The 17500-nt window shown below is 37.8% G+C and overlaps 2 protein-coding genes across 2 annotated transcripts in view; both read left to right on the top strand.

Moving 5' to 3' along the window:
• Nucleotides 1-9427, top strand: part of LOC144975270 (uncharacterized) — a 9805-nt gene extending 378 nt beyond the window's left edge. Inside the window, exons 1-5 of the mRNA XM_078919199.1 lie at nucleotides 1-177; nucleotides 599-685; nucleotides 1846-1907; nucleotides 2726-2942; nucleotides 4856-9427. The exon at nucleotides 1-177 is cut by the window's left edge and continues 378 nt beyond it. Coding sequence (XP_078775325.1) covers nucleotides 114-177; nucleotides 599-685; nucleotides 1846-1907; nucleotides 2726-2942; nucleotides 4856-5685 — 1260 coding nt within the window. The 5' untranslated portion in view covers nucleotides 1-113 and the 3' untranslated portion in view covers nucleotides 5686-9427. The remainder of the gene's footprint in view (nucleotides 178-598; nucleotides 686-1845; nucleotides 1908-2725; nucleotides 2943-4855) is intronic.
• Nucleotides 1-17500, top strand: part of LOC144975895 (uncharacterized) — a 49670-nt gene that overhangs the window by 25916 nt on the left and 6254 nt on the right. Inside the window, exons 15-20 of the mRNA XM_078920082.1 lie at nucleotides 11742-11895; nucleotides 12328-12392; nucleotides 13157-13306; nucleotides 14236-14344; nucleotides 15402-15572; nucleotides 17314-17465. Of these exons, the coding sequence (XP_078776208.1) occupies nucleotides 11742-11895; nucleotides 12328-12392; nucleotides 13157-13306; nucleotides 14236-14344; nucleotides 15402-15572; nucleotides 17314-17465 (801 nt within the window). The remainder of the gene's footprint in view (nucleotides 1-11741; nucleotides 11896-12327; nucleotides 12393-13156; nucleotides 13307-14235; nucleotides 14345-15401; nucleotides 15573-17313; nucleotides 17466-17500) is intronic.

Genomic DNA, 17500 nt, shown 5'->3' with positions numbered 1-17500 from the left:
ATGATTATCTGATAACCACTGACAATTGACTTGCGGAGAGAGTGGCCGACGGACGTCCTCTCTATAGCCGCAAGTATTTTTTCGTCACTTGCTGAGTTCCAAACTAGACGTCTATGGCATCGTGGGGTAAATTGATGCTGGAGGCATCATTGAAGAGACACCGAGATAATTTAAATGGTAAGTTATTGGCCATTCTTATTACATCACTGTTGATTTAAGATTTTCAATAGGGTAGACATCACAATCACACACACACCGATTGATGATTGTCACTTGTCAGTCAGTCATTTGGAAGTGGAGTCAGATAATTCGGGAACTTCTGTAGACTGTAGATTCACACTAGTGAGTAAGATCTGTCGTTTACTACTACTACTACTACTACTACACTACTACTTTTAGTTTTAGCTTTATCCAACTCAACACTTCTCGTGTTTATTTTATTTTGGCAAAACTAGAATGGATTTTTGAAAAGAATATAAAATAATTTAAACTTAAACCTGTCTTTGCATCTTGCTTTATGCATACAGTATGCCATATCACAGCCATCACAAAATCATAGTTTAATGTTGAGAATATGCTATTTTTTTTGTAACTTCAGATCAGAGAGATTTGAGCTTTAAAAATCCTGAAAAATGTCTTGCTGTCAATCCAGACAACCCTTTTGATGTGATCTATGATGTTAATGGTAAGAATGTAATTTGATGAGGAAATGAATAACATTTAGGTACACATAGTTTGCTTTTTTTTTTTTTTTTTTTTGAGTCATGATGTGTAATACTATTACAGTCCACTCCGGATAATTGCAACTCGTTTAATCGCAACTTTCGGTTAATCACAATATTTCCTAAGCAATGGAAATAATTCTATATAAAAGTCACTGGTTAATTGCAACAAACTTCGGTTTTTAAAAAGTGGTAAATTCAAGAAATCAAACAGTATATCATGATTAAATTTCATCATGGATGAAATCGTGACAGGTTGAAGAATCGAGAGTGAGCAGGATTTAATGCTACAGTAGTGTGTCACCACTCTGTTAGAGTCGAAAGAGGGCGGGGCTCTGCAGTATGGGTTTGTGACGTCATCGGTGGCCATTAAATAGAAGAGGGGTGGGGCTGGTCATAATCTTGACAACAGGTTATAAATGACAGTTATAAAGAGAGACTGAGCGATATCCTTTGTTTTAGGATTAACAACTGTGCATTGTGACCAACGAGTTTGGTGAGAGCTTATTGTCTCTCATTAAGGCTAATCTCTTTAACTCTGACAAATGTTGAATTGTTGAGAAAAAAGATTGAAACTTCTTCCAATCTGAATAAGATATCGGCTTGCTTCATAGCTGCTTTTGGTTGACAAATCTACACGGGGCTGCCATATGGTTTTTGTTTCAATCAAATTGCTCTGTATGTGGTGGACTAAGAATATTATTTACTGGTTTGAGTTGACAATAAATGTGTAAAATGTTGAAATAGTGGACAGGAAACTGAATTTCGGTTAATCCCAACATTTTCGATGATCCCAAGGTATTGCGATTATCCTAAGTGGACTGTACCTGAATCTTGAACGAAAAACTATCATATGGATATGATTATAGACAGATTGGTTTCTGGAATTATATTTCCGTCCTCCCTTGCCAACTCTGACGTTCTTGAAATTTAAAAGAAAATAGCCAGAAGGTTTCGGACTTAATTTTCTTTTTTTTTCCAAAGGACAATAGTCATAAGGTAAATAATTTTAAAAAATCCTTTTACAGCACAAGATGGCATGATTTTTTGTTTAAGAGTTTAGAGAAAAACTTGCACATGATAGTCTTCAGCTTTTTTTTTGTTGTTTTTATTTTCTATATAGACTCCAACTCAGAGCCTGAAAGTGATGCAGAACAAAGTTCCATATCACATGATTCATTTGTGGTAAGTATGTACATTAAAATAAAATCATAACATTTGTATAGCGTTTATCCACAGTTGGCACCATGCTCAAAATGCTTCACATCAACATATTTTGTGGTGGACAAAAACACATTTGCCACAAAAGATGAGACCTGCAGTCTGTTAGGCGCAATACAATATTTCAGGACAAGGACAACACTGTTTTACACCAGTGAGATCTCCTAGTTTTTTTGTGTTAAAAATTTTTCTTTGCAGTGGACTTCGCCAACAATAACACTATTTTAAACCTTCCTCGTTATATTTTGAAGTGATATTCATTGATGAGCCATTCACATTTGAAGTCGTTTGTTTTTTTATTTGACAAAATGTGAAAATGATGCGTTTCCAGGAAAAATTAAAATAGCTTCTGTTGGGATTATACTTTTGATCTCGCATTTTGTCCAAATTCTCTTGCATCGTAATGTTTATCAACTTTTTTTGTTAACTATATTGCAGTTGCAAGGTTAGGAAGTTCATATTGTTGCAATGACAACCGTTTATATGTCCAGAATCGTAGTGATATAAAAAATTGTTTTGTAGTTGTTGGTCCTGGTGTAGGATTTAAAGAGTTGGTTAAAAACGGTTTACTGAAACCCTGGTTGGTGTATCTATATTTATCCAAGCACAGTTGAACATATTAAATACTTAGACAATATGTCTGCCTTTCTCAACTCTTTTTTATTATACTTGCATTATTAACCAGCTAATTGTTTAGTTGGATTATTAAACAATGGCTCTTCATGTTTATTGTCAACATGAATAAATTGATTGATCTGTCATCTTTTCCACAAAATATACAGGGTCCCGATTTTGTTGCTGACTCCGAGTCTGATTCCTCTACGTACTCTGTGAGGTACCCAATGCTGAGTACATCATTGTCTTTGGAACCTAGTGCTCATTCCCCAACTCAGTCAGAGCCTCATCCACAACTATCACAGACTGAACCTCGTTGCCAGTCTGGGACCCAGGTTCAACCCGAATGCTATACACTTGCAAACCAACGTGTTACGTGCAATGGTGAGTCATTTTTTTGTCATTCTTCTCCTTTGATATTTGTGGGATCAATTTTAATTTACCCATTCCTTTTAAAAGAAAACTTCCACCCCCTCCATGGTGCTGCATTTGTGTTATTGCATTTTTTTTTCTGTTTTGGCAGTGCTGCGTCGCAAAATACGCTACCATTTACATAACAAGCACAAATCCAAATTTGATAGGGTGGACATCTTAGAATCTGAAACCCCAATGTGTGAGTGATATCAGTGAAACCAGCCATAAAAATGTTCATGTTTATTTTATTGGGGTTTTTTTTTTGTCTGTAATAGACTTAAATTGCTTGTATTGTAAGTGTTTAAAATGGTTTTTTTGTTACAACCCATCTATATATTAAAACTGTTTCTTTGTATTTCTATGATGCTTAAGGCTTTTTTTCACAGACCAGCTGGAAACTTAACGAGAATCAGAGTAGATAACATTTTTATTAATCTTGCAACCTAAACAGTATATGATGATTGGGAGCATTTAAAGAAAAGCACATTTTCTTTTTAATTTGTCGGTACTAAAATTATACTTGATAATGCCTGCTGTGCTACAAACCCTTTGACTTCCAGGTTCAATATTTTTCTTTATTCTAAAATTCTTGGGTTTCCTTTCAATGACAACTGAGATCATTAAAATTCAGCTCACAACATGATGTGTGTAGATTTGATGAAAACATATGTTCGAGTTGAGAAGCAGTGTTCACGAACTTGCTGATCGTTTTTACTAGCATTTATTTTCCTAACTTACCTGTATCAATTAACAAAGGCAAGACTCAAATATTTTCTATCTGAACAGTGTGTTTGTTATTGAAATATTTCCGGCATATACATGTCATATTTCATTCCCACAAAATATAAATCAGGATTAAGTTGTCTGGGCATCAGCATCGTTCAGGCAGTTGGGGGGAAGTCTTTAAGGAATTAATGAAGCCGATGCTCAACCGGTCTGGAGGACGTTTGATTGATGTCGGCTGTTTGTTCTGCCAGCCGGTGATGTTTTCTCACTCCCTCAATGACAAAGAAAGTCATTGTTATGACTATGAACTATAGTCTATTATTACTTTTGTTACTATATTAATTGTTACTTATAGCCGCTACTGTTATTATTTATTATTATTATTATTTATTATTATTATTATTATTATTATTATTATTATTATTATTATTATTATTATTATGATATTGCCTTCATTGCATTCTATTACTATTATTGATATAATTAATTTCTGATTGTTGTAAATAATTTATGTGAATTGAATTTTGTCGATTGGCCAAGGGCCTACAATAAACTTAAATGAAATGTTAGTCTTTGGATAGGACTTGGGTCTATTCTTGATTGCTTTTCCGCCTGGGTCGAGTGAAGCATTTGGAGTAAATTTTGTTGCTCAACGTAAAAAACATGACGCTTACCATTCCGCTGATACTGATACCTCCAAGGGGTGGTTGGGGAAAAACCTAAAATTCTTTTGACATTCTGTCTGATTTTTCGCTGAAACAACAAAGGACAATCTATGTATTCAAATGAGACTTCAATGTGTTACTATTCCGATTTATGTTCATATTTTGATTATAATGAAGAGGGAACCCTGAACCCAGTGAAGTGGGTGGATTGATCTATTTATTTCTATTTCAAAACAAAAATATGGCGTCTTTTCACTGGATTTGTTATGTGGCAGAGGTCTCCACAAATCTAACATACCTCTTCCAAAGGAATAGATGGTAGAAAAGTATATAACAAGAAGGAATTATGACAGTTACTTGTCCAGGCCTTAAATATTTGGAATGCTATTCCTCTCTATCGCTGTCATGTAGCTGATGTGCATATGATCTGTCTATTGATTTATTTTCATAGTTCATAGCATGATGTGCTTTATTTTCTTCTTTTTTTTCCAGAGAAATACAAAAAGCCAAGGAGACCCTGTCCATACTGTGGACAGTTGCAAACAAAACTCTCAAGGCATTTGATGAGGAAACACAAAGATGAGACAGAAGTTACAGAGGCCATGAAACAGCCTGTAAAGGAAAGGGATAGAACAATGGATTATCTCAAGAAAAAGGGCATTTTTTATTCAAACACTAGAAACAATTCAATAGTTATGCGTGAGAGAGCACAAGGGTCACATGAAGTTGTTATGTGTGCTGGCTGTAAGGGGTTTTACTCTGGACGAAGGGTTTATGAACACAAAAAGAAATGTAGTACTGAGCATGCTCTGTGTACTGGGGTTGTAAAATTTTATCCCGTGGCTCCCAATGCAAGTAAAGAAATAAAGGAGAATATTCTTGACAAATTTCGGAATGATGAAGTGGGAAATTTGTGTCGATCAGACAAAGCTATAGTATTGTTAGGAACAAAATTGTGGAGTAAAAGTTCAAAGAAGGAGAGAAAAGTTATAATGAGTGATTTACGCATCTTAGGAAATTTGATTTTAAAAACTAGGAAGAGAACGAATCAACCTTCTTTCTCTGGAGAGGACGTGGTGAAGCGTTGTAACTTTAATGAAATATCGCAAACCATTTCTGAAATGACTTTGAAAGAGGATGGGACATTGAAAGCAGGCTTGAAGCTTTCAATTGGATTTATATTGAAAAAGTTAATTAATTTCTTAAAAGGGGAATATATAATGCAAAACAAAATGGAAGAATCCGCAGAGATAGATTTGTTCAAAGCTGTCCTGGATTATAATTGGGATAGTATTTTTTTTTACAGCCAGAGTTCAATGTGAAGCAAAGAGAACAAATTTGAGAAAACCCAAAGAGATGCCATTAGAGAATGATATAAAGAAGCTACGGCAATTTATTACTGAAGAGATGGTCCGTATTTGTGAGGATGATTATCAATTATTTGATTCACATATGTTTGTTAGGCTTCGCAATGTCATCGTAGCTAGGCTTACAATGTTTAATGCGAGGAGAGGCGGAGAACCCGCAAGGATGTTGTTAAAAGACTGGAATGATGCAGATTCAGGTGTATGGGTTGATCCCCAGCTTGTACAACATGTCACTGATCCTCTGGAAAAAGCGTTACTTGAGAAGTATAAGCTGGCCTATCAGTCTGGAAAGGGAAGCAAGATGTTGGTCCCTGTGTTGATACCCAATGACACAATTCAGCCTTTAAGGAAACTTGCACAGGAGCGTAAAGCTGTTGATATTTCAGACAACCCATTTCTTTTTCCAAATACAGGAATATCCAAAGATCATGTAAGTGGTTACATTGCCATCAAATATGTCACTTCCTTAGTAAAGGATTTAGAGAAACCCCAGTTGTTAATAGCTGATAAATTCAGGCACCGAGCTTCGACATTATTTGCCTTACTTGATGTCCCACAACACGAGAGAGATGTCTTCTATCGACATATGGGACACAGTGAATCAATCAATCAAAACATTTATCAGTGTCCACTTGCAATACGAGAAATAACAGAAGTTGGTCATTTTTTGGGTCAAATTGATAACTCAGCATCGGTCACTGGGGAAGGAAATTGTAACATTGAAACAAATGACTCTGTAGTGAATAGAGACTCAAATGCAAATTTTGGAACATCCATAGTAACAGCTGCAAATCAAGAAGAAATATTTGATGGTGAAGCAGGAGTGCCAAATCAGCTTACGTGTTCTTCAAAACAAACTGAACCCAAGAGGAATTCAAGCAAAAATCGGAGATACATGTCATGGTCAGATGAGGATACAGATAGAGTCAAGTCATATTTTAAAAACTTTGTCGAAGATGTTTCAGCACATGGTTCAAGGGGATCATTACCTAGAAAGTCTGAAATTATTCTGTTCTTAAAACACCACAGGGTATTTTCACAAAAAGGAATCCCTGAAGGTACACTAATTAGTTTGGTGAAGACAAAGATTTTTAATGAAAGAAATAAATATAGAAGGGAAAGAGCGTTTCAATCGGTGTAATGACAATCATGAATTTGATTTGTATTACATTCATTGTATTGTATAGTGTTATTGACATATTTTGGGGGTTTACAAAAACGTTTTATCTTTATATAGTACAATCTGTTCATCATTGCAATATCCTTTTTTATATTATATGAACATTCATTTGCTCAGCTTGAGAGACAAATGCTTTGTAGAACCATAGCTGCCAACCGTTCTGTTAAAAACGGATTTGTTCCGTATTTGACTTCCTGAGTCCGTAAGTGCTTATTTTTAGTTCAAAATCCGTATTTTGTAATTTTTGACTAATTTGTGGTAAAAAAGCCATGTGAGCCTAATGAATTATTATTATTGATCCATTATTATTACTATTACTACTACTACTATTGTTGTTATTATTATTATCATTATTATTGGTGTCCAGTGAGAGCATAATCTCCATTTGTGTAGCTCTTTAATTTGAATTATGCCTCTAACATAAATGATTTTCAACAATTAAAAAAGTTCCATTCGTTTATATGACGCCTGTATTTTACTCAAACCTTTCATAATGTATTGGAGATTTGCATAGGATATGGATGTTAGCCTCGATATACTTTGAATATTCTAAGACAGTATTGATACTTTCACTATTTGTTACAAATATTATTTTAATTAAGAATAAAATTAAATCCACCTTTTTGATTGGAAGGTATTCAATAAGAAAATCAATTGCTTATATTGATTAAAGATGACAATGATTATTTCCCTTTATTAATTTAATGAAATATATAAATTTAATCCCTTTAAAAACATCTTCATCTGATTTTAATTTTTTTTTTTTCAAGCAAGCTTTTGTAACGGTTTAGGTTCAAGAAAAATAAGTATACTCCATTTTTAGGTGTGTTTATCTTGTCAAAGTAAAGAAGTAGGAATTCTCTAATATTTAGAGGTGCATTTTACTATAACTACTATTATAGTATACTACTTAAAGACCATTATGTTGCATGAAAGAAAACATATATGCAATCGTCTACTTTTTATCTGAACTCACCTAATTTTTACCCCAAAACGCCCTCTCAAGTGATGTACCAGGTTGGTAGTTATGCATTTCTAACCATCTTAAGTTATTTCATTTATTTTACAATCGTGCTTCTTGTGTATTGGTCCTTATCAAAGTTGAGGCAGTTGAATTCTTTCTTTATATTGTCCGTTCTGAATTTTGATCTCATTGTGGAAAGCTCCCATAGCGGGCAGGGAGGTACACACTGTGTCTTCTATCCCCTTATATCTGTTTTCCAACATGCTTTCAGTCTTTGTCTTGGAATGAGATTACTTGTTTTTTTCCTGGCCCTCGCCGGAGTCCTAGCTGGGAGGGAAGCAGTCAAATGCATATTTATTGTTTTGGGAGATGATATTTTTTTCCTTGTAAATCATCTCTCTGTTATGTATTATTACTATATTTGTTATTTTTTAATGTATAATGTAAGCATTTGAGTGTGTTCCTCTTTGTTGGATTTTGTTCTTGTGTCCGGATAAGACTTATAGGTGATCTCAAACTTAGTACATTGGTGATACGCTCTTGGAATCTACATCTGATCCCTATTTGTTCCCAGTTCCCCTATGTCTTACTTTCTCTTGGATGCTTCAACTGTAATTCTAGAACTTTTTACTATCCAATTTTCTTCCTTTTTACTGGCGCTGATATAACCTAAATGTGTTGCAAGCGCCGTAAAACCCTTAAAAACAAAACAACAATCATTGTGGAAAGTGTCATTTTAACGATTCAAATGTGCTGGTACTAAACCCGATAATTGAGCAACATTTGGACTAGCCTCTGTCATCTCAAACTTGTTAGTGTTAGTAATAGTAATTAAAAAGGCTGACTTTTATATGTTGCGATTCGATGAAGGGGGGGGGGGGGGGGGGGGGGGGGGGGCTTCGGCACACATCGCCCCTCATCCCGGGCAAAATGAGCGTTCCTTATTTTATTTTTGAAAAGTTGGCAGCTATGTAGAACTATCTGAAAGAATCAGATATGGCAGAATAAAAAGTCTTTCTACTAACCCTAACTTAATTGGCCAATGTAGCTTTATGTTCAGCATTTTCTAGATACCTAATGTAAAATTTCACTATTCTTTTTATGATAGTTTTAAGAGTTGCAATCTTTAGAGGTGACTGTCAAGAAATGACACCTCTGTGCATTTAATTTCATTCTTTCTTTATCCCCTCATCCTTAATCAGAATAATAATAATTAATAATGAAAAATAATGCAGCAACGACAGCTTAGAACGGCATAAAGTGCTTAAGAATTATTTTTTTTGCATTAAACTTTATTCAAACGATTTTCAACACTTTTGCTTCACAGTTTATGCTTTTTAACAAATGCAATTAAGCAACTTACCAGCAACAACATATTGGTTTGTTATCATTTGAGGGTTTTATCAGTAAAACTGTTTCTATCCTTTTATGTTGCACTGTACACATAGCAAACTTCATGCTTTTATTTGGTGACCAAAGACTTATGTGATACAGTGGATGAATGTTTGTGATGGCTTTTGGAACTGAAATAAACCTGCAATATGATTTGTAGACTTCTATCGTTATGTATCATTTTTCGGTCAAATGTAAATGTAATTTTACACGAGCTTGATGTATCATAAAACCCACAATGAGCTCAACGTGCAGCTGGTAGTAGATTTATATGGACACGAACAACGTTGTTACAATTCAGTAACGTACTCCAATTAACACAAGTGAGACTGTAAATGAGACTTTTACAATGACTCTGCATCGCCACAAATATGGATTCGAACCCTGGCAACTCGGGCGTCAGACGAACTGTCTACCACGAAACCAAAGCAAGCATTGTGCAAGTTAAAGTGAATGAGATGTTGATTGAAGCCGTTCATTGTGTCCATCAGATCTGCTGTCCTATCCATCCAACTCCATTCACTCACTGGGTGGGGTTCCCGACTTCCCATAATGGGCAGGGACGTACTCGTTGCGTCTTCTATCCCCCTATGTCTGTTTTCCAACTTGTTTTCTGTCTTTGTCTCGGGATGGGATGGGATTACTTGGTTTTGTCCAGGACCTGGCTGGGAGGGAAACAGTCAAATGTATAGTTCGAGTTTTGGGAGATTATATTTTTCCCTTGTAAATCATCTGTCTGTTATGCTCTTTATTGTTTTGTTTACATATTATTTATGCTTTGTAAACATTTGAGTGTATCCCTCTTTGTTGGGACCTGTGCTTGTGTCTGAATGAGACGTTTAGGTGATCTCAAACTAAGTACTTTGATAGTGGGCTCTTGGAATCTACTGTTTCCTATTTGAAACAAATCCCCTTTGCCTTACTTTTTCTTGGGTGCTCTAATTGTAGTTCCAGAACTTTTTACTATCCCATTTTCTTCCTTTTTACTGGCGCTGATATGACCTTAATGTGTTGCAAGCGCCGTAAAACCCTTACAAACAAAACAAAACAAACCAAGTCCATTCAGTGGTATACAACAACAACAAATAAACTCCTCTGCCTGGTCCCTTCTATCTCTGATCTTAACCTGGGTCGTCAGGTTTCTAAAGGGGTCGGGGACTGCAAAAACAATGGCGCACGGAGCAACTGGGAATATTTTTTGCCGTGTTTGAGTCCCAGGTTATTTCCCTGAGCGCCCCTTCTGAGGGATGGACCTTCCCAGGAGTTAGTAAATGCGTTGCTCGGCCACTTCACTCTACGCACACTGGGATAAGCTTCGACACTATGGCCATGAAGCTCTTAATCTTAAGGACTTACTTTATTTTAGACAATTTGGTGGTAGCTCACTTGAAAATGCACTCTTAGGTATACACATATATAAACATATACTGGGCTCCCTAAAAGGGTTTTTTAATGTGGTCTCCCTAAAAACATGTTTTTACCAAATGTCTCCTTAAAGCTACAGAAACACTTAGTAAAACATTAGGGGGACCGAGTAATTTTCTATATACCATTGTGATCATCAAGCATCAGAATTGTGTTCATAAATCATTGTAGGGAATCAAACTATACTCATTTGAACAAAGATTGAACAGTTTAATCAATTTGAACAAGACATATGCTTGGTCCTCCAATTGGTGCATTTCACAGTGGTCACCTTAATAGTGGATTGATACTTATATATATATATATATATATATATATATATATATATATATAAATATATATAGATAGATAGATAGATAGATAGATAGATAGATAGATAGATAGATAGATAGATAGATAGATAGATAGATAGATAGATAGATAGATAGATAGATAGATAGATAGATAGATAGATAGATAGATAGATAGATAGATAGATAGATAGATAGATAGATAGATAGATAGATAGATAGTTAGATAGATAGATAGATAGATAGATAGATAGATAGATAGATAGATAGATAGATAGATAGATAGATAGATAGATAGATAGATATCAAGTACACTATCGAATTAGGATTTTAAATTTTCGAATGCCTAAACGATACTAGCCAATAATGTAGTTGGACAATTACAAACGAAAGAGTGAAAATGGAAAGGCTTCGTATGGGAACAAAACAGACAATATTGGGGACGGTCCAAAAACACGGTATGGCAGCAGAACTATAATTCAAGTGAATCAACGAAGAAACTCAAATGAATAAATACGGAAAAGTAGAAAACGGTAAGGGCTGCCTGAAGCCGGTGATCGTAAAATACTAACGAAAGAGTGAAAATGGAAAGGCTTCGTATGGGAACAAAACAGACAATGTCTCTTTCGTTAGTATTTTACGATCACCGGCTTCAGGCAACCCTTACCGTTTTCTACTTTGGACAATTACAGTAGTATCGATTACTGTATCAAATAATGAATGCCCATCCCTACCTCCTCTCCATTCATTTCCCATCCAGATTTGTGAAGGGCATTGACCGCGTGGGCAAGCTGGTGCCCCAGTTGATTAAGGCAGACCAGGTTCTTCTCCAGGACATCAGCAAAGAGAAGACCAACACCGAGGCCAAACTTCAGATGTTTCCCAAGCTGTCTAGAGATTGCAGCTCTTTGCAGGTGAGTCCTTTGGTGATTGGTAGTTGTTTTATAACAATAAACGTGCAATGCTGTTGATGTCCTTACTTTTGTGAATGTATGTATATAAGGTATTAGAGTTATCTTTCTTGTCGTTGTTGCAACCATTATCTTCATCGTCATTATCATTATCAATCGTCATCAACATTATCATCATCATCATCATCACAATCATCATCATTATAATTATCATCATTTTCATTATCATCATCATCATCATCATCACCATCATCATTATAATTATCATCATTTTCATTATCATCATCATCATCATCATCATCATCATCATCATCATCATCATCATCATCATCATCATCATCGCAAACACGACCACCACCAGCATCATAATCATTACTATCATCATCATCACCATCTTCACCACCATCATCATCCCCATGTCCAATGCGTCCACAGGGAGATCTAGACATGATGTACCTCCAGCGACTCATGCCCATGGACTTCACGGCTGACAAATTCAAGTAAGATAATAACCCTTTCTCCTCCTCCTCCTCCTCCTTCTCCTCCCCAAACTCTCCCTCCTCCTCTCCTCCTCCTCCTCCTCCACTCCTCCTCCTCCTCTCCTCCTCCCCAAACTCTCCCTCCTCCTCCTCCTCCTCCACCCCAAACTCTCCCTCCTCCTCCTCCTCCTCCCCAAACTCTCCCTCCTCCTCCGCCTCCTCTTCCTCCTCCCCGAACTCTCCCTCCTCCTCCTCCTCCCCAAACTCTCCCTCCTCCTCCTCCTCCTCCCCAAACTCTCCCCTCTCCTCCTCCTCCTCCCCAAACTCTCCCCCCTCCTCCTCCTCCTCCACCTCCCCAAACTCTCCCTCCTCCTCCTCCTCCTCCCCAAACTCTCCCTCCTCCTCTCCTCCTCCTCCTCCCCAAACTCTCCCTCCTCCTCCTCCCCAAACTCTCCCTCCTCCTCCTCCTCCCCAAACTCTCCCTCCTCCTCCTCATACTCCTCCTCCTATTTTATATAAATATAAAAATAAAAACCATGAATTAATAATGCTCAACTTTATGATAAAAGGTGCAATTTATAAAATATTTCAAGTATAACTATGATTAACTTCTACAATACATTGTTTCAAGCATTCTCTCTCTCTCTCTCTCTCTCTCTCTCTCTCTCTCTCTCTCTCTCTCTCTCTCTCTCTCTCTCTCTCTCTCTCTCTCTTCTTGATCCGAGCGAATGCTCGAAACAGCATAAAATAAAAACCAATCGTGTTCCTTTGTTTTGCTTCATCAGTTACACAGGGAAGGATGTGTTGGGAAGAGGAAGTTTTGCGACAGTTTACAAGTGCATGCTGGGAAACAAGGTAGTGGCCTTGAAGGAGCCTAAAGATAGAGTCACCAAGAATGACGTCACGGACATTCTCCTAGAGGAAGCCATGCTGAGGTTTGTGGGCCCAGGATTGATCTTGGGATTGATTTTTCTTGTCCATTACCCCCCCCCCCCCTCTCTCTCTCTCTCTTTCTCTCTCTCTCCCTCTCCCTCTTTCTTTCTCTCTCTCTTTCTTTCTCTCTCTCTCTCTCTCTCTCTTCTCTTCTCTCTCTCTCTCTCTCTCTCTCTCTCTCTCCCTCTCTCTCTCCTCTCTCTCTCTCTCCTCTCCCTCTCTCTCTCCCTCTCTTTCTCTCTCTCTCCTCTCTCTCCTCTCTCTTATCTTCTCCTCTCTCTCTCTCTCTCTCTCTCTCTATCTATCTCTCTCTCTCTCTCTCTGTGTGTGTGTGTGTGTCTCTCTCTCTCAAGCACACACACACGCACACACACACACTTTGTCTTTCTTTCTCCTCCCTCTTCCTCTCAATATCTCTCGCCATCTCTTTCTTTAACTCCCTCTTTTTCTCCCCCCCCCCCCCCACTCTCTCTCTCTCTCCCTCTCTCTCTCTCTCTCTCTCTCTCTCTCTCTCTCTCTCCTATAAATGAATTTCTAAAGATGACGATGCCCAGTCTGATAACAGAGGCAAATGACGATAATGATGGATATTTGTGTTTTTCCAAATCAGTCATGTTTCTACATCCATCATACAATATACACGCACACACACATATACACACACACACACACATACAATACAAACACACATAACATACATACAGATAGAGAGAGAGAGAGAGAGAGAGAGAGAGAGAGAGAGAGAGAGAGAGAGAGAGAGAGAGAGAGAGAGAGAGAGGGTGAGCGAGGGAGAGAGAGGGGGGTGGAGAGAGAGAGAGAGAACGAGAGAGAGAGAGAGAGAGAGAGAGAGAGAGAGAGAGAGAGAGAGAGAGAGAGAGAGAGACAAACATCCAAAGAAACCAGAAAACTTGACCTGTTTCCTTCAACCCAGATCCACAACCCACAAGAACATCGTGGCATTCTATGGAGCGTATCGCAAGGGAACTGACGACAACATCTTCCTCAACATGGTCATGGAGTATTGTCCTCATACCCTAAAGGTAAATCATCACTCATCATGTATTGTCCTCATACCGTCAAGGTAAATCATCACTCCTCATGTATTGTCCTCATACCGTCAAGGTAAATCATCACTCATCATGTATTGTCCTCATACCGTCAAGGTAAATCATCACTCATCATGTATTGTCCTCATACCGTCAAGGTAAATCATCACTCATCATGTATTGTCCTCATACCGTCAAGGTAAATCATCACTCATCATGTATTGTCCTCATACCGTCAAGGTAAATCATCACTCATCATGTATTGTCCTCATACCGTCAAGGTAAATCATCACTCATCATAAAAAATTAGAGATTTCATGTAGCGCAATACCCACTAAACGGGCTCAAAGCGCTTTACAAGGGGGCCCTGACCAACAGCAACACGTAAAATTTAGCACGAGACATGACGCCTGTTAGGCGATATTATATAGAAGTAGAATAAGAAGAAGAAGAAGAAGAAGAAGAAGAAGAAGAAGAAGAAGAAGAAGAAGAAGAAGAAGTAGATGAAGAAGAAGAAGAAGTAGAAGAAGAAGAAGAAGAGGAAGTAGAAGTAGACGAAGAAGAAGAAGATACTGTATCAATTGTTCTAAACAGCGATACTCTTCAAGTCGAAGAAATTTATGTTTTCAGTCGGTTTTTTTTGTTGGCTGAAAAAGGGTCTTGATCCCGAAACGTTCCTTGTTTGTTTGTTTTTCATTTGTTTGTTTTTCAAAAAGCTGTTTTACTCATTTTTTGTTTTATTAAACCTATTATTATATATATATAATATATATCATCACCCATTATTAACTCACTCAACCCTAACACCGACTATATCCGTAGTTTACCCGGGTTACTTTTACCCCATGCCTATTTATTACATTTTTCTGCGAACAATTATAGGCGTAGTATCAAAGCTCATGTTTTTAGATTTTACATGTTAATGGTAGTTGAATAAAACTATCTGTGTACATGTTCATTTTTAATACATTTTTACCCAATCTTGAAAAGTAGCAAAACTCTCTAGGATTGAGTGAGTTAAAACCTTTCCTATTTTTCTTCATTCCTTCAGGACAAGTACATCAACAAGAACAACTCGCCCAGTAATTTTGGAGACAACCCGAGCCGTCAGATCGAGGCTATAGGGGTCATGACCCATTTCCTACTGCAGATATGTGACGGGATGCACTATCTACACGAGAAGAATGTCGTACACAGGGACCTCAAGCCGGAAAATCTATTGGTAGGTATGGTTGTCTTGTGTGGTGTGAGGGTTGATACTGGTTATAGTGATGATGGTGATGGTGGTGATGGTGGTGGTGGTGATGGTGGTGGTGGTGGTGATGGTGGTGGTGGTGGTGATGGTGGTGGTGGTGGTGATGGTGGTGGTGGTGGTGGGTGGTGGTGGTGGTGGTGGTGGTGATGGTGGTGGTGGTGGTGGTGGTGATGGTGGTGGTGGTGGTGGGTGGTGGTGTGGTGGTGGTGGTGGTGGTGGTGATGGTGGTGGTGGTGGTGGTGGTGATGGTGGTTGTGGTGGTGGTGAGAGGATGGTGGTGTGGTGGTGATGGTGGTGTGTGGTGCGATGGTTGTGGTGTGGCGTGAGAATGTCGATGATGATGATGGGGTGGTGGTGTTGACGCTAGTAGTCATAAATATGCAAGTCCATAAAACTATACTGAAAGGTATAGAAATAATGGGGTAGATGAAAAGGTGTTCAAGATGGTTGGTGTGATGATAAATTGATAGCAGTTGTGGAAGTCATCAACAAAACTGAACAAAATACCAAACACGGAATGTTTCGGGTTCAAAATCCTTCTTCAGTTTACAGGAAAAACAATGAAAATGCGAATACATTTACTTAAATACCAGACGAAGGGCAGCAAAAAAAAAACAAAAAAAATTAATACGAATCCGCATATAAGCAATCTCTGCTTAATACCCCAGATACCCGAGGACTGCCCTTATAAATGGAGACCACTGTATATTTAAATCTTTGAGCGCTGAGGCTATATTCGAATTTCCGTCACAAAATGGCTGACACCTGATTGAGGCAGCATGGGAATGACAAGCTAAGACAAAGCGACATTCGAATTTGGCACAAATTCTCCATTAAAATACACCCCTGGGGCCAATTGAATGTTCTGATGAAAGAAATGATACCATTGGTTCAATTTATAGTGCTTTTGTAGAAAGTAGGATTGGATTACATTATTGTTTTTGCCTTTCAAGACCGGCCGCACTGTGCAGCCATTGGCCAGTGGAACAGATTCTGCTCTGGCCGTACAATGCGGCCGAAGGCGCTGAAAGAGTTAAAATGAGAAAAATGGAGATACTAAGTTATGGAAAACCACTCTTCAATTGAATGAAGAAGATCGAGGCTAAAGTGAAAATGCTGGGTGGGGTTCCTGACCTCCCATAGTGGGCAATAGGGAGGTACTTACTGTGTCTTCTATCCCCCTACATCTGTTTTCCAACATGCTTTCTGTCTTTGTCTTGGCCCTGGCCGAATATCCTAGCTGGGAGGGAAACGGTCAAATGGATAGTTAGAGTTTTGGGAGATGATATTTGTTGTCATGTAAATTATCTCTCTATTACGCACTGTATTATGTTTTGTTTACATATTATATATGATTGGTAAACATTTGAGTGTATTCCTCTTAGTGGGGACCTGTGCTTGTGTCTTGGATGACTTTTTATGTGATCTCAAACTAAGTACACCGAAAGTGTGCTCTTGGAATCTACATCTGTTTCCTATTTGAACCAATTACCCTTTGTCTTACTTTTTCTTGGGTGCTTTAATTGTAATTCTTTAACTTTTTACTGTCCCATTTTCTTCCATTTTACTGGCACTGATATGACCTTAATCTGTTGCAAGCGCCGTAAAACCCTTTAAAAAATCAACAAACAAACATAATCAAAATGACCAGACTCTGGTTTGATTCTTTAATCTAATAAATGTTGACGTTGCCATTTGGTGACCACAGTTGACGGAGGACAACGTCATCAAGATTGCAGACCTGGGCCTGGCCAAGAGTGTCCATCAGATTGCCACCGTTGGAATCGGAACTCCTGTCTACATGGCACCGGAAATTCTCTTGCTGTTTTCAGCATATGATACAAAGGCTGACATCTACAGGTATGGCATGAGATAAAATAAGATAAGATAACATA

Source organism: Berghia stephanieae, chromosome 6 (genome assembly GCF_034508935.2).
Source record: "Berghia stephanieae isolate SIO BIC M18660-M18661 chromosome 6, UCSD_Bste_1.3, whole genome shotgun sequence".
Lineage (NCBI taxonomy): Eukaryota > Metazoa > Mollusca > Gastropoda > Nudibranchia > Aeolidiidae > Berghia > Berghia stephanieae.
The sequence above is the reverse complement of the archived record's forward strand: the minus strand, read 5'-3'. Positions and strand labels throughout refer to the sequence as shown.